The 18844-nt window shown below is 33.1% G+C and overlaps 1 protein-coding gene across 4 annotated transcripts in view; it reads left to right on the top strand.

The window, feature by feature from the left end:
- Positions 1-18844, top strand: part of LOC126885284 (kalirin) — a 1143465-nt gene that overhangs the window by 28976 nt on the left and 1095645 nt on the right. For all 4 annotated transcript variants that reach the window (XR_007698367.1, XM_050651791.1, XM_050651792.1 and 1 more), the window contains exon 2: positions 402-587. Coding sequence is in view for 3 of the 4 variants with exons in the window: in XM_050651791.1 (XP_050507748.1) it covers positions 409-587 (179 nt within the window). In the remaining variant the exon portion in view is untranslated. The remainder of the gene's footprint in view (positions 1-401; positions 588-18844) is intronic.

Genomic DNA, 18844 nt, shown 5'->3' with positions numbered 1-18844 from the left:
TTCCGAAGCAAAAAATGATCGGACCAAAATGCAAAAAGTGCCATTTTAAACCTTGGCTCATCTACTAAAAGAAAAATATTACTGAAAAATATTACCGAACTGTGACTGGCATTTTTGTATTTATAATGTATTAGGTATATAGTACCCAAAAAATCCATTTGCAACCTGGCTGCTCAAGTGTCCCGACAAAAACCTTATTTCTCTGGCCTAATAATAAAATCAGGAATCACTCAAGGGATTGTCCTATGCCAAATCTCCACACTTCATTCTTCACGGTGTATTCATTATTATGAGCCATTTTGCCTTTGTTTGGAAATGCATTGGTTCTAGTACTAAGTACACAATATACTATTTTGGGGCAATAGAAATATAACCGAATAATTTTGACTTTTCGTTTTCAGTTAAGACATGGACGGGCAGCGCGCGTTGGAAATGATGCCCCTTCTTCAGGAGCGGCTGGTGATACTTACCGGTGGACGGGATCGTCGAGGAGGGCCGGTTTTGTCGTTTCCTGCCAATCCTCGACGAGAACGGGCCAAACCTGAAGATTACAGAAAGGTTTTGCAGTATTTGATGTCCATACCAAGGTGAGTCGTATGTTTAAATAATTTTGCAAAACGCGTGTGTGTGGAAATACACTGGCGGGCAAAAAATTTAAGTCACTAGATGAATTATACACGTTTGATGCCTCGAATTTCCTAAATCTGTTGTCTCCGATTTGAGTGATTTTTTTAGTATGTTATAGCTTTATTATTTAAAAATCTCAATGTGTTAATATTGTTGCTAGACAGGTAAATGTCATTTTATACTGGGTGTAACAATCATACCTACTGTATTTTTTCCTTAAAGTTCGGAACACTGTGTGGAATATTATAGCATAGATAAAATATTTAAATTAAAACTCAATTGTAGGCTTTCTTAACATTTTCTTTTTTGATTCATTTGCTTATGTTGGATAATAAAGAAGTTAGGTACTTTAACAACTAGCCATGTTCTTCATCAATACAGAGTGTTTCAAATAAGTGCGACAAACTTTAAGGGGTAATTCTGCATGAAAAAATAATGACCGTATGCTTTATAAACATATATACAGATTCGGCACTTTTTTAACTACCCTATGGGTTATTCAGTGTGTGGAATAAAGATAATATTTAATTGTGTGAATACAAGTGAGATGCAGCCACGATCTCGAATGAGTGGGTTTGATCTTGAAACAGTGTTGCTACATTTCTGTTACATCTTTTCTTCTAAAATATTAGTGAGATACATAAGAGTAAAATAATATTTAATTCCACTAGAGTTCATTGTAGAATTAAAATTAATATTGTCACAAAAAAAACTTAAATAAAGTAGCAATGTAATAGTTATTTTCTAAGCGATTCTATTAATTACTTAATTAGTTAACAAAGAATATTGACTTTAGGAGTTGATGCGTGGCAACTACGCGTTATTCCCCTCAATTCGTAGCAAAATAAGCCACGCCCGCCTGCCAAAATTAAACTTCAGTTCAGTCCGATATCCTCTGCCGGTGGTGCGATATGTGACTTAAGGGTCTGCATCGCGCCAAGGGAACCGAATGAAACTAACTACCTGCACGATTGCAGATCCTTGAAGCTTTCTATGCATATCTACGCGGTATTTACGAATGGATTATTATTTTTAAAGTTTATGGATACGTATTTAAAACATATTTCACCTAAAACGTTGTTCTATTTCTTCTGTTGTTCTATCTAATAAAAAGCTTCTATTTTTTGTGGCATTTACTTATGTAATTTATTATTCTAAATGGGAAATAAGCCACAATTTAACTTAAAAAACTCCTACTTCGAATGTCGTTGTCAAAATACAAAATATTATCTAATAAATTGAACAAAAATGTTGTAGGTATCCTTCGCTTGTTTTCTTCCGTCATGACGTTCTCTTTGGCGATCAGGGTGCCTAAGTATGTGAATTTGTCCACCGCTTTAAAGAAAGGTAGAGTTATCAACAGTGAATTGGTTACCGATGTTTCTGGCTCTATTGTTGGGTGTTGATGCCATCGTCTTAGCTTTCTCCTCGTTTACTTGCAGCCCTATATTTTTGAGGCATTTGAGGTGTATACATTTCTTCTAGCTTGCGTGTTGTCGGGAAACTAGGGCCACGTCATCTACATATGCCAAAATTTGAGATGATTTATTAAAATTCTGACCGACTTTTCCAGAGCTATGTTGAAAATGAGACACACTAGCGCATCTCCCGGTCGCAGCCCAACATGCGATTCAAACGCCATTGTTACAAACAACTTTACGCATTGTAGCCTTAACCAATATTATCAGTTTATCAGGGATGTGGAATTCATCTACGGCTTCATACAATTTAATATTTGTCCTTATTTCGTTGCATACAGGTCGTCGTCGAGATTTCCGTCCAGCATTTTCAACTTTAGATTTCGTAACTATGGATTTTTACGGAGTTGGGTAGTTAACCCAACGCCAAACCCCCTTTTAGGAGGGCCATTTCACCCGCTCTCGTCAGTTCCCGACCCAACTTTCCACCCGGGCTTGGATACCGGATCTCTAGGTTGGGTTGCTCGGTTAACAGGGGACACCAACGTGAAGGTGAGAGTCGGATTTGAGTAGAAGAGGCTAATTGGAGTAAACTGGAATCAACTCCATGTTTTCGCATTCTACCCATTTATCCCCCAAAAAAATTTTTAACCTAAATAACAAAATAAGTACTTTTTTATAAAAATATAACCAACATAATAACAATTCTAAATAATTAAATTAAAATTAAAGTCATTTTAAAAAAATATTTTTTTATAAGAAAACCAACTGAAAAATTTATTCTAAATAATGAAATTAAAATTAAAGTCATTTTAAAAAAATATTTTTTTATAAGAAAACCAACTGAAAAATTTATTCTAAATAATTAAATTAAAATTAAAGGCAAAAACAATTCTAAACAAGTAAATGTTCGAACAAACCACCCTCTTGTAGTGAACAAAAACCGAATCGATCATACAATGACGATCTCATTGCATTCAGCTGATCTGGCTCTACCTCACTGCAGAGCTGAACAATTTTTTGTTGTAATTCTGCTAAAGTGGTCGCTCGTTCAAATTCATGCTGATATATTTTGGATTTTAGCATACCCCAGAAATAAAAATCTAAAGGTGCTAAGTCTGGTGATCTAGGGGGCCATTCTATTGTCCCTCGAGAAGAAATTAATCGTCCCGGGAATGTTTGTTCCAAATAATTTCTGACTGCGGCTGAATTGTGTGCTGGGCAACCATCCTGTTGAAACCAGACATCGTCGAAGTTGGGCGCGACGTTTCGAATTGCGGGAATAATCTGATTTTGCAATAATTCTAGGTACTTACGTCCATTCAGATTTCCCGTAATAAAAAATGGACCAATTATATGATCGCTATAAAGTCCAGTCCACACATTTAATTTCTTTGGGTATTGTGTTCGCACAGCAATACTCAATCGTTTATTTTTCTTAGACCAATAGCGGACGACAGATGGATTATGACGTCTGTGGATGGTGAATGAAGATTCATCGGTAAACACAATATTTTTTAAAAAGTTATTGTCGACATTCGACTTCTCAATCATAGCTTGACAAAATTGCATACGTTTAAAATGATCGTCTGGGAAAAGTTCTTGTGTGGTTTGCACTTTATAGCACTTGTATCCATTTCGCTTTAAAATGTTCCTCACAGTTCTCTCCTTTAGGTCAACTTCGTCGGCAATTTGTCTGCTCGAACAAGGCTTTTCTTCAGCAGCTAAGCAGACTTGCATTTCGCGAGCTTCGCGTTCGACAGAAATTACTTTCGGTCGTGGTTGATTCGCAGGACGACATTTTCTACAGTTATTTATGCAACCAAAATTTTCGAAATTTTTAATTATTGACCGAACTGTTTTTTTGTTGGAATTGGGCGATTTTCAAAATCACCAATAAATAAATGTATTATTGTCAGAATAGAATGTCCCACATAATACCATTTTATCATTTGGATCTTTTCTTCTCGTTTATAAACGTTTGGCATGTTAATTAGTTTTTAATTTTCAACCTTATGTGACAACAGCTTGTAAACAATAGAACCTGAAATCTGAAATTCAAATTCGACCTGTTGAACGCGAAAATACGAAAAATAGAAGCAAATCATAAGCCCCGCCTAGCCTTTTAGGGAATGAGGGGAATATTGCTGTCTGTCTAGTAAAGTTGCGCTGTTGTCACTCATCAATTTGTAAAGTCAGTGTTCTGTGTTAATTAATCAAGTAATTGATGGAATCGTTTAAAAAATAACAATTACATGACTACTTCATTTAAGTTTTGTTGGGACAATATTAATTTTCATTCGACAGTAAACTGTAACGGATTTAAATATTATTTTACATTCAATATCCGACTAATATTTTAGAAGGAATGATATAACAGAAAAATAGCAACACTGTCGAACTGTCAGACTCCTTACTTGACTGGAGTGGGGAGACGATCCACAACATGAGTGGATTGTGTCTCACTCGCATTCAAACAATTAAGTATTATCTTTGTTCCACACACTGAATAACCCATAGGGTAGTTAAAAAAGTGCCGAATCTGTATGTCCACAAATGCTTAATTTCCGAGATACGGGAGGTTGAATTTTTTCTTAAAAACTGACGATTTATTTGTTGCTCTAAAACCGGTTGAGATATGCAACTAAAATTTGGTAGGTTTTAAGAGGTAGTTATTGCGCATTTTTTGATATACAATTAAGAATTTTATATTCACCATTGATTGTCGTGCATACGGGATGCATCTAAAATATTTATACCCGTATGCACGCCAATGGTGAATATAAAATTCTTATTTGTATGTCAAAAAATGCGCAATAACGACCTCTTAAAACTTACCAAATTTCATGTGCATATCTCAACCGGTTTTAGAGCAAAAAATAAACTGTCAGTTTGTAAGAAAAAATTCAACATCTCATCTCGGAAACGAAGCATTTGTGGACATATGTTTATAAAGCAGTCATTATCTTTTCATGCAGAATTACCCCTTAAAGTTTGTCGCACTTATTTAGAAACACCCTGCATTGATGAAGAACATGGCTAGTTGTTAAAAGTAGGTACCTACCTTTTTTATTATCCAACATATCCGAACTTTAAGGAAAAAAACACAGTACGTAATGATTGTTACACCCGGTATAAAATGACATTTACCTGTCTAGCAACAATATTAACACTTTGAGATTTTTAAATAATAAAGCTATAACATACTAAAAAATCACTCACATCGGACAACAGGTTTAGCAAATTCGAGGCATCAAACGTGTATAATTCATTTAGTGACCTAAATTTTTTGCCCGCCAGTGTAGGTCAGAAAGAATAACTTTACAGTGTAACAAAAATTTATTTCGGCTATATTTTGTGCTTCAGAAATATAGTTCAGGCGTAAGGGATTTGATCTCTAAAAACGAGACATTCAAGGTGAAAGTTGCTGTTGAATGTCAATTTGCCACTCCTACCCTCAGTGTCCCCCAAAGAAATAATTTTACACAAAAATGTTTATTACTTTTTTTGTAGAATGAACCGTTCTCTTAAAGGTTCGTTTTCACGCAACGTCTTATGTTACGTTTCTAAGACCCGTTTTCACGCTATGTCTTATTGTACGTTTTGTGTGATAGGACAAATCCTATAAAATAAAATGTGGCGTGTAAACAGCATAACGTACGTCTTGTCGAATCGCAATGAAATCCACGTAATGTTGGTATACACTTGACAAAACGTACGTTTTGTCAATAAGCGGATTTAATTTTTTCGATTCGACAAGACGTACGTTTTGCTGTTTTCACGCTACGTCTACGTCTTATTGTACGTTTTGTGTGATAGGAAAAATCCTATACATTTTTCGATTCGACAAAACGTACGTTTTGCTGTTCTCACGCCACATTTTATTGTATAGGATTTGTCCTATCACACAAAACGTACACATTGTACGTTTTGTGGGTGTGTACGTTTTGTGGGTCATACAAAATGTACGGCAAAACGTACGTTTTGTTCAGTATATATTGGATTTTATTTCGATTCGGCAAGACGTACGTTTTGCTGTTTACAGGCCCGTTTTCACGCTACGTTTTCTTGTATGTTTTAACCGTTTTGTGGGTCATACAAAACGTACGACAAAACGTATTCGTTACGTGGATTTCATTTCGATTCGACAAGACGTACGTTTTGCTGTTTTCACGCTACGTCTACGTCTTATTGTACGTTTTGTGTGATAGGAAAAATCCTATACATTTTTCGATTCGACAAAACGTACGTTTTGCTGTTTACACGCCACATTTTATTGTATAGGATTTGTCCTATCACACAAAACGTACACATTGTACGTTTTGTGGGTGTGTTTGTTTTATTGTCCAGTATATATTTGATTTCATTTCGATTCGGCAAGACGTACGTTTTGCTGTTTACAGGCCCGTTTTCACGCTACGTTTTCTTGTACGTTTTAACCGTTTTGTGGGTCATACAAAACGTACGACAAAACGTATTCGTTACGTGGATTTCATTTTGATTCGACAAGACGTACGTTTTGCTGTTTACACGCCACATTTTATTGTATAGGATTTGTCCTATCACACAAAACGTACACATTGTACGTTTTGTGGGTGTGTACGTTTTGTGGGTCATACAAAACGTACGGCAAAACGTACGTTTTGTCCAGTATATATTGGATTTCATTTCGATTCGGCAAGACGTACGTTTTGCTGTTTACAGGCCCGTTTTCACGCTACGTTTTCTTGTACGTTTTAACCGTTTTGTGGGTCATACAAAACGTACGACAAAACGTATTCGTTACGTGGATTTCATTTTGATTCGACAAGACGTACGTTTTGCTGTTTACACGCCACATTTTATTGTATAGGATTTGTCCTATCACACAAAACGTACACATTGTACGTTTTGTGGGTGTGTACGTTTTGTGGGTCATACAAAACGTACGGCAAAACGTACGTTTTGTCCAGTATATATTGGATTTCATTTCGATTCGGCAAGACGTACGTTTTGCTGTATACAGGCCCGTTTTCACGCTACGTTTTCTTATACGTTTTAACCGTTTTGTGGGTCATACAAAACGTACTACAAAACGTATTCGTTACGTAGATTTCATTTCGATTCGACAAGACGTACGTTTTGCTGTTTACACGCCACATTTTATTGTATAGGATTTGTCCTATCACACAAAACGTACAATAAGATGTAGCGTGAAAACGGGCCCTTAGAAAGACCGCCTGTGAAGTGATTGGCGATGTCATAATATCAGTTAGGCCAGTCAAAGTTGATTCCGTGTACTCAAAATATGAGTAAAAAGAAAAATTAAAAACAGCTCCACTCCACCATCCCATCTTTGATGGATGGTGAGATCATCTCTGAACCGAAATGAAACATAAGCTGTTTTTAACTTTTCTGGCTTGTTTTTTTACTTCTGCATTTCTTGCCTTCCCTTTCAAGTGAACTATCTTCTTCCAACCCTTCCTTTTTTAGAATTTCTTCTTTGATTTTTTTCTTTCTTCTATCAGTAGCATCTATAATTATCAGTTTTTATTTTGTCTTCTTTTTAATCCCTTTGTTTCTTTTGCTGTATTTTTCATTAGGTACTTCTTTAAAATGCTTCCATGTTTTTTCGACTGACTCTCCAGTTTGTTGTGATACTGTTCGGTTAATTGCCAGTTTCTCACTGAATTATTTTGTTAATATTAATTTATTATTTCTTATACATTCTTGTTTTAGGACATTTTTTGTTTTTATCTCCGGTTAATTTCATTTTTAGTCTCGGTTTGACTAACATGGGGCCTGACCGCACATCAGAGCCTCTTAAGCTCCTGAAATCTTGCAACCAGCATCTCCATTTATATTCAATTGTTATGTGGTCTATTTGCTTCTTGTATGTGTAATATATAAATCAGTTGCAAATGAATATGTTTGATACTTTTATCTTTAATTCATTTTTTATTAATGGTAACTATTTTGGTTTTATTCACACATTTAGTACAACTCACTATGACTTTTGTCAACATAAATCCAGATAAGCTACTTTAAATATACATAAATATTTGCAGATGTTTATGTGTTCAGTCTATATCTAGAGATACAGAAGCAATTTAAAATATGTATATGTTAAAAATTTTCTCACCAATTTTTTGTAGCGGGCATCACGAGTCGTGTTTGAGTAGAGGATAGCCCAAACTTATACTGAATAGAGCACATATTTTGTCTCTGGATGACCTACACGAAATGTACATAGCAAAAATAATAAGATACCGCTTACGAAAAAAATCAGTAGGTACAAATTAGCGATATTAAGTACTCATTCTGCAAGAAAATTTAAGTTGATATCTTGCCAGAAAAAATTTATTTCTCTCTGTGAATTCGTTGGGATTCAAACTGCAGGAGGGAAATATGATCGAACAGGTGCTAATGAAAAATCGAGCTAGAAATATATAAATCAGGGCGTGTAACATTACAAATAGACATCAAGGTTAGGCTGTATAAATCTACAACAAGTAGACAATCTTGGTAAATTAGGTGTTTAATACAAAACTTACAGTACGTAAAAAACCTTTTAGTGCAAAATGATATCTATATATTAAAAAAAAGAATGTGTGTGTGCTTTGTACGCACGTAAGAAGTTATACTTCTATTATATGATTCCAACGAAATTAATATGTACTTTAAACAGTTTATTTATATTTTATATAAATATTAAACTAATTTTAATACTTTCCAAAAAATTTTATTAAAACAATACCAAAAATTAAAAAAATAAAAGAATAAAAGACACACAAACACATTGACAAATGCCCCAAAGAAATGATTTCTGAACAATAATTGTTGGCAAAAATTTTAACTAAATACGCATTTTCTGAAAAAAAAATATATAACATATATATTTACAATCATAAAATGTATAAAAAAAAATAAAAACTTGCATTGGGATTCGAACCCGCGTTTATTAGGGTGCTTAGGATTTGAAGTCGAGGCCTCTGCTCATTTAGCCACTTACACGTACCTGTCATGTGCGAAGATAGGCCAACTGAACGTTTTACTGTTTGGCAGTTCTGAATTTAATCAAATTAGTTTGATTTTTGTGGAATTAAAATATTAAAATACAACAAAGCATAGAGTAAGAAAACAATATATTAGATGAAGATTGGTAAACATTTTGTTGGTAATCAATTAATGTAAATCAAAACATTACCTACTAGATATGTACAGGATAATTCACTATATTTTGACCCCCCTGTAAATTGCTTTATTTACAGAATTAGAAAAAAAATGGTAAATACAAAAGTTATTCGATTTTTAAAATATGATCTTTTGACATATATAACATACTAGTGACGTCATCCATCTGGGCGTGATGACGTAATCGACTATTTTTTAAAATTAGAATAGGGGTCGTGTGCTAGCTCATTTGAAAGGTAATTCAATTCTCTATTCAGTAATATGAACATTAAGATAATTATTTATACAGGGTGTCCAAAAATAATTTTTTTAATTAAATTAATTGACACAAAAAGAAGAATGTATGTAATTTATTTAATTTAAAATACATTTTACTGCTGTTAGAAAACAGAAATAAAAGTTTATTGCACAAATAAACATTGATTTTTGCTTAAATTCAATGTTCAAACTTCCAAGAGGCAGATGGGAGGCAGCTTGAACATTGAATTTAAGTGAAAAGTAATGTTTATTTGTGCAATAAATATTTATTTCTGTTTTCTGACAGGAGTATAATGTATTTTGAATTAAATAAATTACATACATTCTTCTTTTTGTGTCAATTAATTTAATTAAAAAAAATATTTTTGGACACCCTGTATAATTAATCACGTTAATGTTTATATTACTGAATAGGGAATTGAATAACCTTTCAAATGAGATAGCACTCGACCGCTATTCCCATTTAAAAAAATAGTCGATTACGTCATCACGCCCAGATGGATGACGTCACTAGTATGACATATATGTCAAAAAATCATAATTTAAAAATCGAATAACTTTTGTATTTTACATCTTTTTCTAATTCTGTAAATAAAGCAGTTTACAGGGGGGTCAAAATGTAGTGAATAACCCTGTACTTACATTTTCCAAATAGGTAAGTACCTATGTAATTTTTTACTACAGTACTGAAACATTTGCAATAATTACGTACCTGTTGCTTTTAAAAACTATTTAAAAAGTCACTACAATTATAAACTTGCTTTTTTCTCTGTCCTCACAATAACAAAAACTAATATACACAACATTTGTTTACCCATAACCGATATATTGAACAATTGTTGACAGGTCATTGTAATTAATGTAAAATTTAAATTTTAGAACGATTTTAAAATTTTAAATGAGTATAAAAAAATAACTAAGACATTCGTTTTCACGAAAAAAATATATAACGTGTATTTTTGCATAACGTTTTACCCTGAATTTTTTCAAATTTTTAAAATCGGTAAAACGCACCTTTCAAAATAAGAAACCGCATTTTTTCGGTCATTTTTTTTTCGTTTTTTGACACAATTTTATACATATTTTTCAAAAAAGGTAACACCGTCACTAGAATAGGTAAAAACTGAAAAATAAGTAATTGGGGTTTGCTTAATAAAAATTTTTTGTATTGCCATCCATTTTCAAGATACAGGGCGTTGAAGAAAACAAAATTTTACAACAATTAAGAATTTTAAATTTATCATTGGCGCGCATAGGGGTAATGGTCTGAACTTTTTAAAGAAAAAAGATAGTACGCCACTGACATATTTCAAATTAACAATCGTTTTTGAATTCCTCGTTCAATTTGTGACAAAAAATCTATCTTCCTATTTTTTCATACGACAAGCCATTTTTATTCAAAAAATAAAACATCTTAACCTTTACAAAGTATTCGAACTTCTAGTAGTTTCTACATCTACATAAACTCGTACATCCATTATAAAAACTAATTCGAATACTTTGGAAGCGTTAAGATATTTTATTTTTTGCAGCAAAACGGCGCGTCGTGTGAAAAAATGAGAACATAGTTTTCATGAGAACAAAAATGATTGTTAATTTGAAATATGTCAGTGGCGTACTATCTTTTTTTCTTTGAAAAGTTCAGACCATTACCCCTATGCGCTCCAATGATGAATATCAAATCCTTAATTGTATGTCAAAACATGCACAATAACTACCTCTTAAAACCCGCCAAGTTTTATTACAATGTTGCCAGTAGTTTCGGCAAAATCGTAAAAAATGTGTAAAATTTTGTTTTCTTCAACGCCCTGTATCATGAAAATGGATGGCGCTACAAAAAATTTTTATTAAGCAAACCCCAATTATTTTTCAGTTTTTGACCTATTCTAGTGACGGTATTACCTTTTTTGAAAACTATGTATAAAATTGTATCAAAAAACGAAAAAAGACCGAAAAAATGCGGTTTTTTATTTTTAAAGGTGCGTTTCACCAATTTTAAAAATTTGAAAAAATTCAGGGTGAAACATTATGAAAAAATACACGTTATATATTTTTTTCGTGAAAACGAATATCTTAGTTATTTTTTTATACTCATTTAAAATTTTAAAATTGTTCTAAAACTGAAATTTCCCGCCAAAAATTAAAAAAAAATTTGACAACTTTTTAAAGCTTACAACTTTTTTGTTTAAAGTTTTTAGCTGGTTCTCGATGCGGCTGAGATAAAAAATAAAAACATAAAAACCCTAATTAGGCTCTAGGTGGGTCACATGACCACCTAGGGGGCTAAAAATTTCAGAAAGTTAGTTTCACTATATATGCTAAACGGTGACCTATGTATATAGAATTCGAATCAAGTTGGGGGGTAGTTTTCATCATCTTACTCGGCTAGGCCCTTTACTCCCAACGCAACGCGCCTAAAGTATAACTTCAAAAATACTTTTGTAAACAATTGAAATTACCAAACGGATTAAAATTTCAAAACGTTTTCGGTCTTATCAGACCATTATCAGCGAAATCCTTAAAGTATTTCCGCGTTAATATAATAAATAAAAAAAGTTGACTGTTACACTGAAAACATGAGGTAAATACTTACATCTTCTTTCTGTGCCGTGCTTGTTTTTAAACGTTGGTTATCGTGGTATTAACAAGCTGATGAAAAAAGGTTAGCTTTATCGGCAGCTATATGAAACAATTCCTCAACCGTTCGACCTGTCCATTGTTTAATGCTACTCAGCCAGGATAATTGTTTTCTTCCAACCCAGCGTTTTCCTTCGATTTTGCCCTGATTAATCAACCGGAGTAAGCGATATTTAGGTCTTCTCATTATATGACCGAAGTATTGAACCTTTCTCATAGTGCAGTCACTGAAGGTGGATATGAGCTATTACCTCCGATTTCGTTGAACCTTCATCGATTTCCATGAAAATTGGTGAGTGGTTAGAGAATATCTCGAGGAACAAAGGTGACATGGTGTCAACTTGCGCTTTTACCCTGGGGATGGATGCCACCCCTCCTCGGGGGTGAAAATTATTTTATTAGAAATAACCCCACAATTCAATAGAGGGACAAATTATAAGCAAAATTTGCTATATAAAGTTATTAAAATAAATCAAAACTTTTTGAGTTATTAAAGATCAAAGATTTTAATTTTTCGTGATAAAAATGCATGTTTTTAACCGATTTTTCATAAATAACTCAAAAACTATAAGTTTTTACAAAAAAGTTATTATTATCAAAATTGAGGCCAATAAAAAATCAAATAAACTCCTTACTAGAAAAACCTTTAAATGTTAACTAAAAGTGAGTTATAGGAAATTTAATGTATATTTCTTTCGTCGAGTACCCAAATCTAAGTATTCAAGCTTAAATACCGGAAAAATGAAGCATTTTATAACATAAACTTATTAAACATTTGTCAAAGTTCTTAGAAATATCTATCAAATAAGCCCTCGAACAAGTTGATAGCATTAAAATTTATGCACGAAAAATTTTTCAAAATTTATCTTTTAAAAATTTTTCCAAAAAATGTTATTGTTTTTTTGTAAATACCTCCGTTAATTTTTAAGATATCAGGTTCACCTAAAAACTAATTAAAATTTGATTTCAAGAGCTATTAAAAAACGTCGAATTTAGTTTTTTAAACCTCTTACTTTTTTTTAAATAAAAGGTTAAATGGCCCCGGTTACATGGTTCTCGCAGCAAAATTGAAATTTTAAACGGTTCTATCTCGGTTATTTTTTACTCTACGGAAATAGTAAAATGGATAAAGTATTTGGAGCGTATCATTTTTTACGTATCTTGAGTATTTTTGGAGTTATTATCAAAAGAAAATGAAAAGGACGATAATTTTAAAAATTCTGATTTTTTTAAATTATATCTTTTTTCAAAAATATGCATTCTAAACCGGTCAAAATTGTTGAAATCATTAACTATGTTAACCTAAAAAAATTCTTGTGAGGATTACTACAAATTTTAATTTTTGTGGAAATGGCGTATGTTTTATTTTTCCCTTTTTCCTAAAAAAATCGAAAGTGTTCTCTTATTTTCATCATAACTTGTTTAATTTTGATGCTATTAACTTATACTGGAGCTCATTTGATAGGTATTCCGAAGTACTTTGACAAGTGCTTAGCAAGTATATTCTATAAAATGCATCGTTTTCCCGTTATAGTGTAGGAAACAGAGGTTGAACCTTGCAAAATGGACACAAGTCCGGTTTTATTTTTTTTCTGGTAGATCAAGGGGTGCTTATTATAAGACTAACTTTTTCTGAAAAAATTTCGCCCCGGAACCCCCTTTTTCACCCCTTTAAAGGGGGTAATTTGTGGTTTTTGCGGAACGTAGCCCTTCCTGTACCTTTTACAAAAATTTTTTTTTATAGAAATATGAAGAGGACTATATTTTCTATGATTTATTTCCCGACAGCATATGTCTATCATCCACCGTTTAGCGGGGGTGGCGCCCCAAAGTTGACAAGTTTTTAAAAAAGATGTTTTTAAAAAAAATGTATTTTTCCCTAACTGTAACGGAAATTAGGAAGAAATCCTGCGACAATTATTCACAACTAAGTGACTGATTTTTTGGTATAGGTTTCACTTAAGGGTAATTGGCCTATTTTTAATTACAGGGTGTTACATTTTAAAAAACCCCTTTTTATACCATCTGAACCGTTTATGCTAGAGTAAAAAGACTTTCAATGATTACCCACGTACTGGTGCTATTTACAAATTTGTATAATTTACCTCCATTTTTTCCTCGGAACCACCCAAAAAAAAGAAGAATTAATAAATAAAGTGATTTTTTTGAAATCCTTCACACACAATGCCCTTTATTAATATTCTTCATATATCATTTTGTGCACGTTATTATTACCCATGCATGGACAGCAAAAGCGATTTCCTAGTGCAACTCCTGTAGCCAAAAATAAATAAATAAAATGGGGGTTGAAACTTATTTTTTGTTTTTTGCTTTTTGATCCATACGGGCATATGCTTCATCAATAGTGCTTTTCAAAAATATATATGGTTATTGCAACATTCCTGCGGAAACCACCCCTATCCTTGAAAATATACTGCAGAAACTACCCCTATCCCTTGGCGAGCATGTTTTTACAATTTCCTCATTACTTATGCATTATTTTTAAACAAAACTTATACAAGGTTAAAGACCACTATTTACTCTAAAAATTAGGTTCTATTCATTTTTTTCGTATAAGCAACCGTTACGGCACAGTGGCGCCGTAAACTTCATGATATGCTTGGCGGACTCCAGTTTTTGGTTTTTATTTCGTCACTTCTTTGTTTTATTGATAAATTACTTATGTAAAATAAAACAACACAGTGTAAGCTACAAATTATGACCTATACACATTTTACATTCTTTGCCCCCCAAAGCCACAGTGGTGGCCCAAAATCAATTTTTGCATATTTTCGCCACATACACGCATTTTATTTCATTAATGCTAACTTAATAGCACAATATTCACCCTTAAGTGGTCGCTAAGCAGTGGCGAATCCAGGGAGGGGTGATGGGGGCGATCACCCCCCTCCCTCAAACCAAAAGTGATATTATATTTAAAGATTATAAAAATATTCATTTATTTTTATAGAAATACTTATATTATTATTTTTATAATGATGGCGTCCTTTTTATGTTTTAGTGACAGTGGCGGATCCAGCATCGTTAAGGGGCGTGCCAATTGGCTAAATTTCTATAAAAATAAAAGAATATTTTTATAATCTTTAAATATAATATCACTTTTGGTGTGAGAGGGGGGTGATCGCCCCCATCACCCCTCCCTGGATCCGCCACTGCTTAGCGACCACTTAAGGGTGAATATTGTGCTATTAAGGTAGCATTAATGAAATAAAATGCGTGTAGGTGGCGAAAATATGCAAAAATTGAATTTGGGCCACCACTGTGGCTTTGGGGGGCAAAGAATATAAAATGTGTATAGGTCATAATTTGTAGCTTACACTGTGTTGTTTTATTTTACATAAGTACTTTATCAATAAAACAAACAAGTGACGAAATAAAAAACAAAAACTGCAGCCCGCCAAAGCATATCACGAAGTTTACGGCGCCACTGTGCCGTAACGGTTGCTTATACGAAAAAAATGAATAGGACCTAATTTTTAGAGTTAATAGTGATCTTTAACTTTGTATAAGTTTTGTTTAAAAATAATGCATAGGTAATGAGAAAATCGTAAAAATATGCTCGCCAAGGGATAGGGGTAGTTTCTGCAGTATATTTTCAAGGATAGGGATGGTTTCCGCAGGAATGTTGCAATAACCATATATATTTTTGAATAGCAGAATTGATGAGGCATATGCCCATATGGATCAAAAAGCAAAAAACAAAAAAAAAATTTCAACCCCCATTTTATTTATTTATTTTTGGCTACAGGGGTTGCACTAGGAAATCGCTTTTGGTGTCCATGCATGGGTAATAATAACGTTCACAAAATGATATATGAAGCATATTAATAAAGGGCATTGTGTGTGAAGGATTCCAAGAGAATCACTTTATTTATTAATTCTTCTTTTTTTTTGGGTGGTTCCGGGGAAAAATGGGGATGTATTATATAAATTTGTAAATACCACCAGTACATGGGTAATCGCTGAAAGTCTTTTTATTCTAGCATAAACGGTTAAGATGGTATAAAAAGGGGTTTTTTAAAATGTAACACCCTGTAATTAAAAATAGGGCAATTACCCTTAAGTGAAACCTATACCAAAAAATCAGTCACTTATTTGTGAAAAATTGTCGCAGCACTTTTTCTTAATTTCCGTTGAAGTTAGGGGAAAATATATTTTTTTTTAAAACATCTTTTTTAAAAACTTGTCAACTTTGGGGCGCCACCCCCGCTAAACGGTAGACGATAGACCTATGCTGTCGGGAAATAAATCATAGAAAATATAGTCCTCTTTATACTTCTATACAAAAATTTTTTTGTAAAAGGTACAGGAAGGGCTACGTTTCGCAAAAACCACAAATTACCCCCTTTAAAGGGGTGAAAAAGGGGGTTCCGGGGCGAAATTTTTTCAGAAAAAGTTAGTCTTATAATAAGCACCCCTTGATCTACCAGAAAAAAAATAAAACCCGACTTGTGTCCATTTTGCAAGGTTCAACCTCTGTTTCCTACACTATTATGTAAGCTTGAATACTTATATTTGAGTACTCGTCGAAAAAAATATACATTCAATTACCCATAACTCACATTGAAATAACATTAGTTTAGTTCTTTAAGTGCGGTTATCGTATATATTGTATTATCTTTAATTTTGGTATTAATAACTTTTTTACAAAAGCTTATAGTTTTTGAGTAATACGTGAAAAACAGTTTTACAACATGCATTTTTTTAAGAAAAAATAAAATATTTGATATTTAATAACTCAAAAAGTATTGATTTATGTTAATAACTTTATATAACAAATTTTGCTTAGAAGTTGCACCTCTATCGATTTCTGGTATTATTTTTAATAAAAGCGTTTTTAATAAAAGGGTAAAAGCGCAAGTTGGCATCATGTTACCTTTGTTCCCTGAAGTATCTTCTAACTACTCACCAATTTTCATGAAAATCGATGTAGGTGCAACGAAATCGGAGGTGAAAACCTTCAGTGACTCCACTATCAGTTTTATGACGTTGATCCATTCTCGCTCTTTGTGCATGGACTCCAGCACACGTTCGTTGGATATGTGTGCTGTCCACGGGATTCTGAGCATGCGACGGTAACACCACAACTCGAACGCTTCTAATTTGTTGAGATTCTTCACTTTTGTTGTCCAAGTTTCACATCCATAGAACTAAACGGATCAAACGTAGCACTTCAATACTCTGAGACGTGTGGTCAATGACAGACTTCTCCTGCACAATTCCGAACGCCAGCTAATAAAGCTTTTTCCTGCAATAGGGCAGTCAATGAGGGTATTTGGCTCCGAATTCCATCCTACTACATCGATTTACTTGATATTTTCACAGTAAGTATACTTTTTGAGTTATTCTTGGTTGAAAATTCTCCATTTTCATTGAAAAATTACACTTTTTCGGACGGATTTTTGCGAATACCTTAAAAACTATTAGGTCTGGATCCCGCGTATGAAAAAAAAGTTGATTAATAGCAAGCTGAAAATTTGTTAATAGTTTAAGGGTCTCTAGTCGGATAAACTTTGATATATGGGAACACTGGAACAGGGGTAGTTTTAATTGTGGAACAGATTAAAAATTTGGAACGGTCAGACCACGAAAACGGCACATTTATTTTGTCCGACAGAATAGACTTAAACTCTCCGAACAGAGATTAATCTTTCATGCAAAAATCAGACTGCTATTTATCACCTGTCATAATCCCTGTCATTTGACATATTCTACATGTTCCACTCATTAAAACGCCCATTTGGTGATAAATAGCAGTCTGATTTTTGCATGAGAGTTTAATCTCTGTTCGGAGAGTTTAAGTCTATTCTGTCGGACAAAATAAATGTGCCGTTTTCGTGGTCTGACCGTTCCAAATTTTTAACCTGTTCCACAATTAAAACTACCCCTGTTCCAGTGTTCCCATATATCAAAGTTTGTCCGACTAGACACCCTTAAGCTGTTAACAAATTTTCAGCTTGCTATTAATCAACTTTTTTTTCATACGCGGGATCCAGACCTATATGCATCTAATAAAAAAAACTATATAAAATATTTCTGTAGGTTATAAAAAAACAAAGAGATTCGTTGCTGGGTCAATCCTAGCCAAGTGGTCCAATGGTGGTTGCTTGACTATTTTTAATATTTTTTATTTTTCTACCCTTTAAACTTCAGTCTATAGAGAGTACAAAATTGCATTCATTTTATTTTTAAAAAATTTAGTTTGCCGACGACAGCCATTTTTGTTAAAGCGTGTCGATCATATTCACGGAAAACATGGCTTGGCTCTTTAGCCAATATTTTTTCTGAGGTTTGTCCTAGAACAATAAATCAAAAACTAAACTTTTTAGAAAAGTATGCTCTAAAAAAACAGTCTGTAGCATTATTTAATTTCAAACTACCCTTAAGGCCTTAAATGAACCTCAAAGTTTGAATAGGTAAACTGATAAAATTCCATTTTCAGCATTTTTTTTACAGCATAAGGCAAGCCGATATTGGTTTGTAATTTTTTTCTGGAAAAGACATACGTACATACTTTAAATAAAAAAAGTTTGAGCTTTGAGACTTTAGTAAATTAAAAAAAAAATCTCAAAAACGTAATTTTTTGGAAAATCTCAAAGTTTGACCCCTTATATCTCTGATGGGCACGGATGAAAAAATTTGAAATTTGGCCGAATGTTAGCCCCTAGCAAGTAGAATAAGGAGTAAAAATTTGAAGTTGCAGACTTACG

Source organism: Diabrotica virgifera, chromosome 5 (assembly GCF_917563875.1).
Source record: "Diabrotica virgifera virgifera chromosome 5, PGI_DIABVI_V3a".
NCBI classification, from domain to species: Eukaryota; Metazoa; Arthropoda; class Insecta; order Coleoptera; family Chrysomelidae; genus Diabrotica; species Diabrotica virgifera.
Note: the sequence above shows the minus strand (reverse complement) of the source record. Positions and strands in the feature narration are given on the sequence as shown.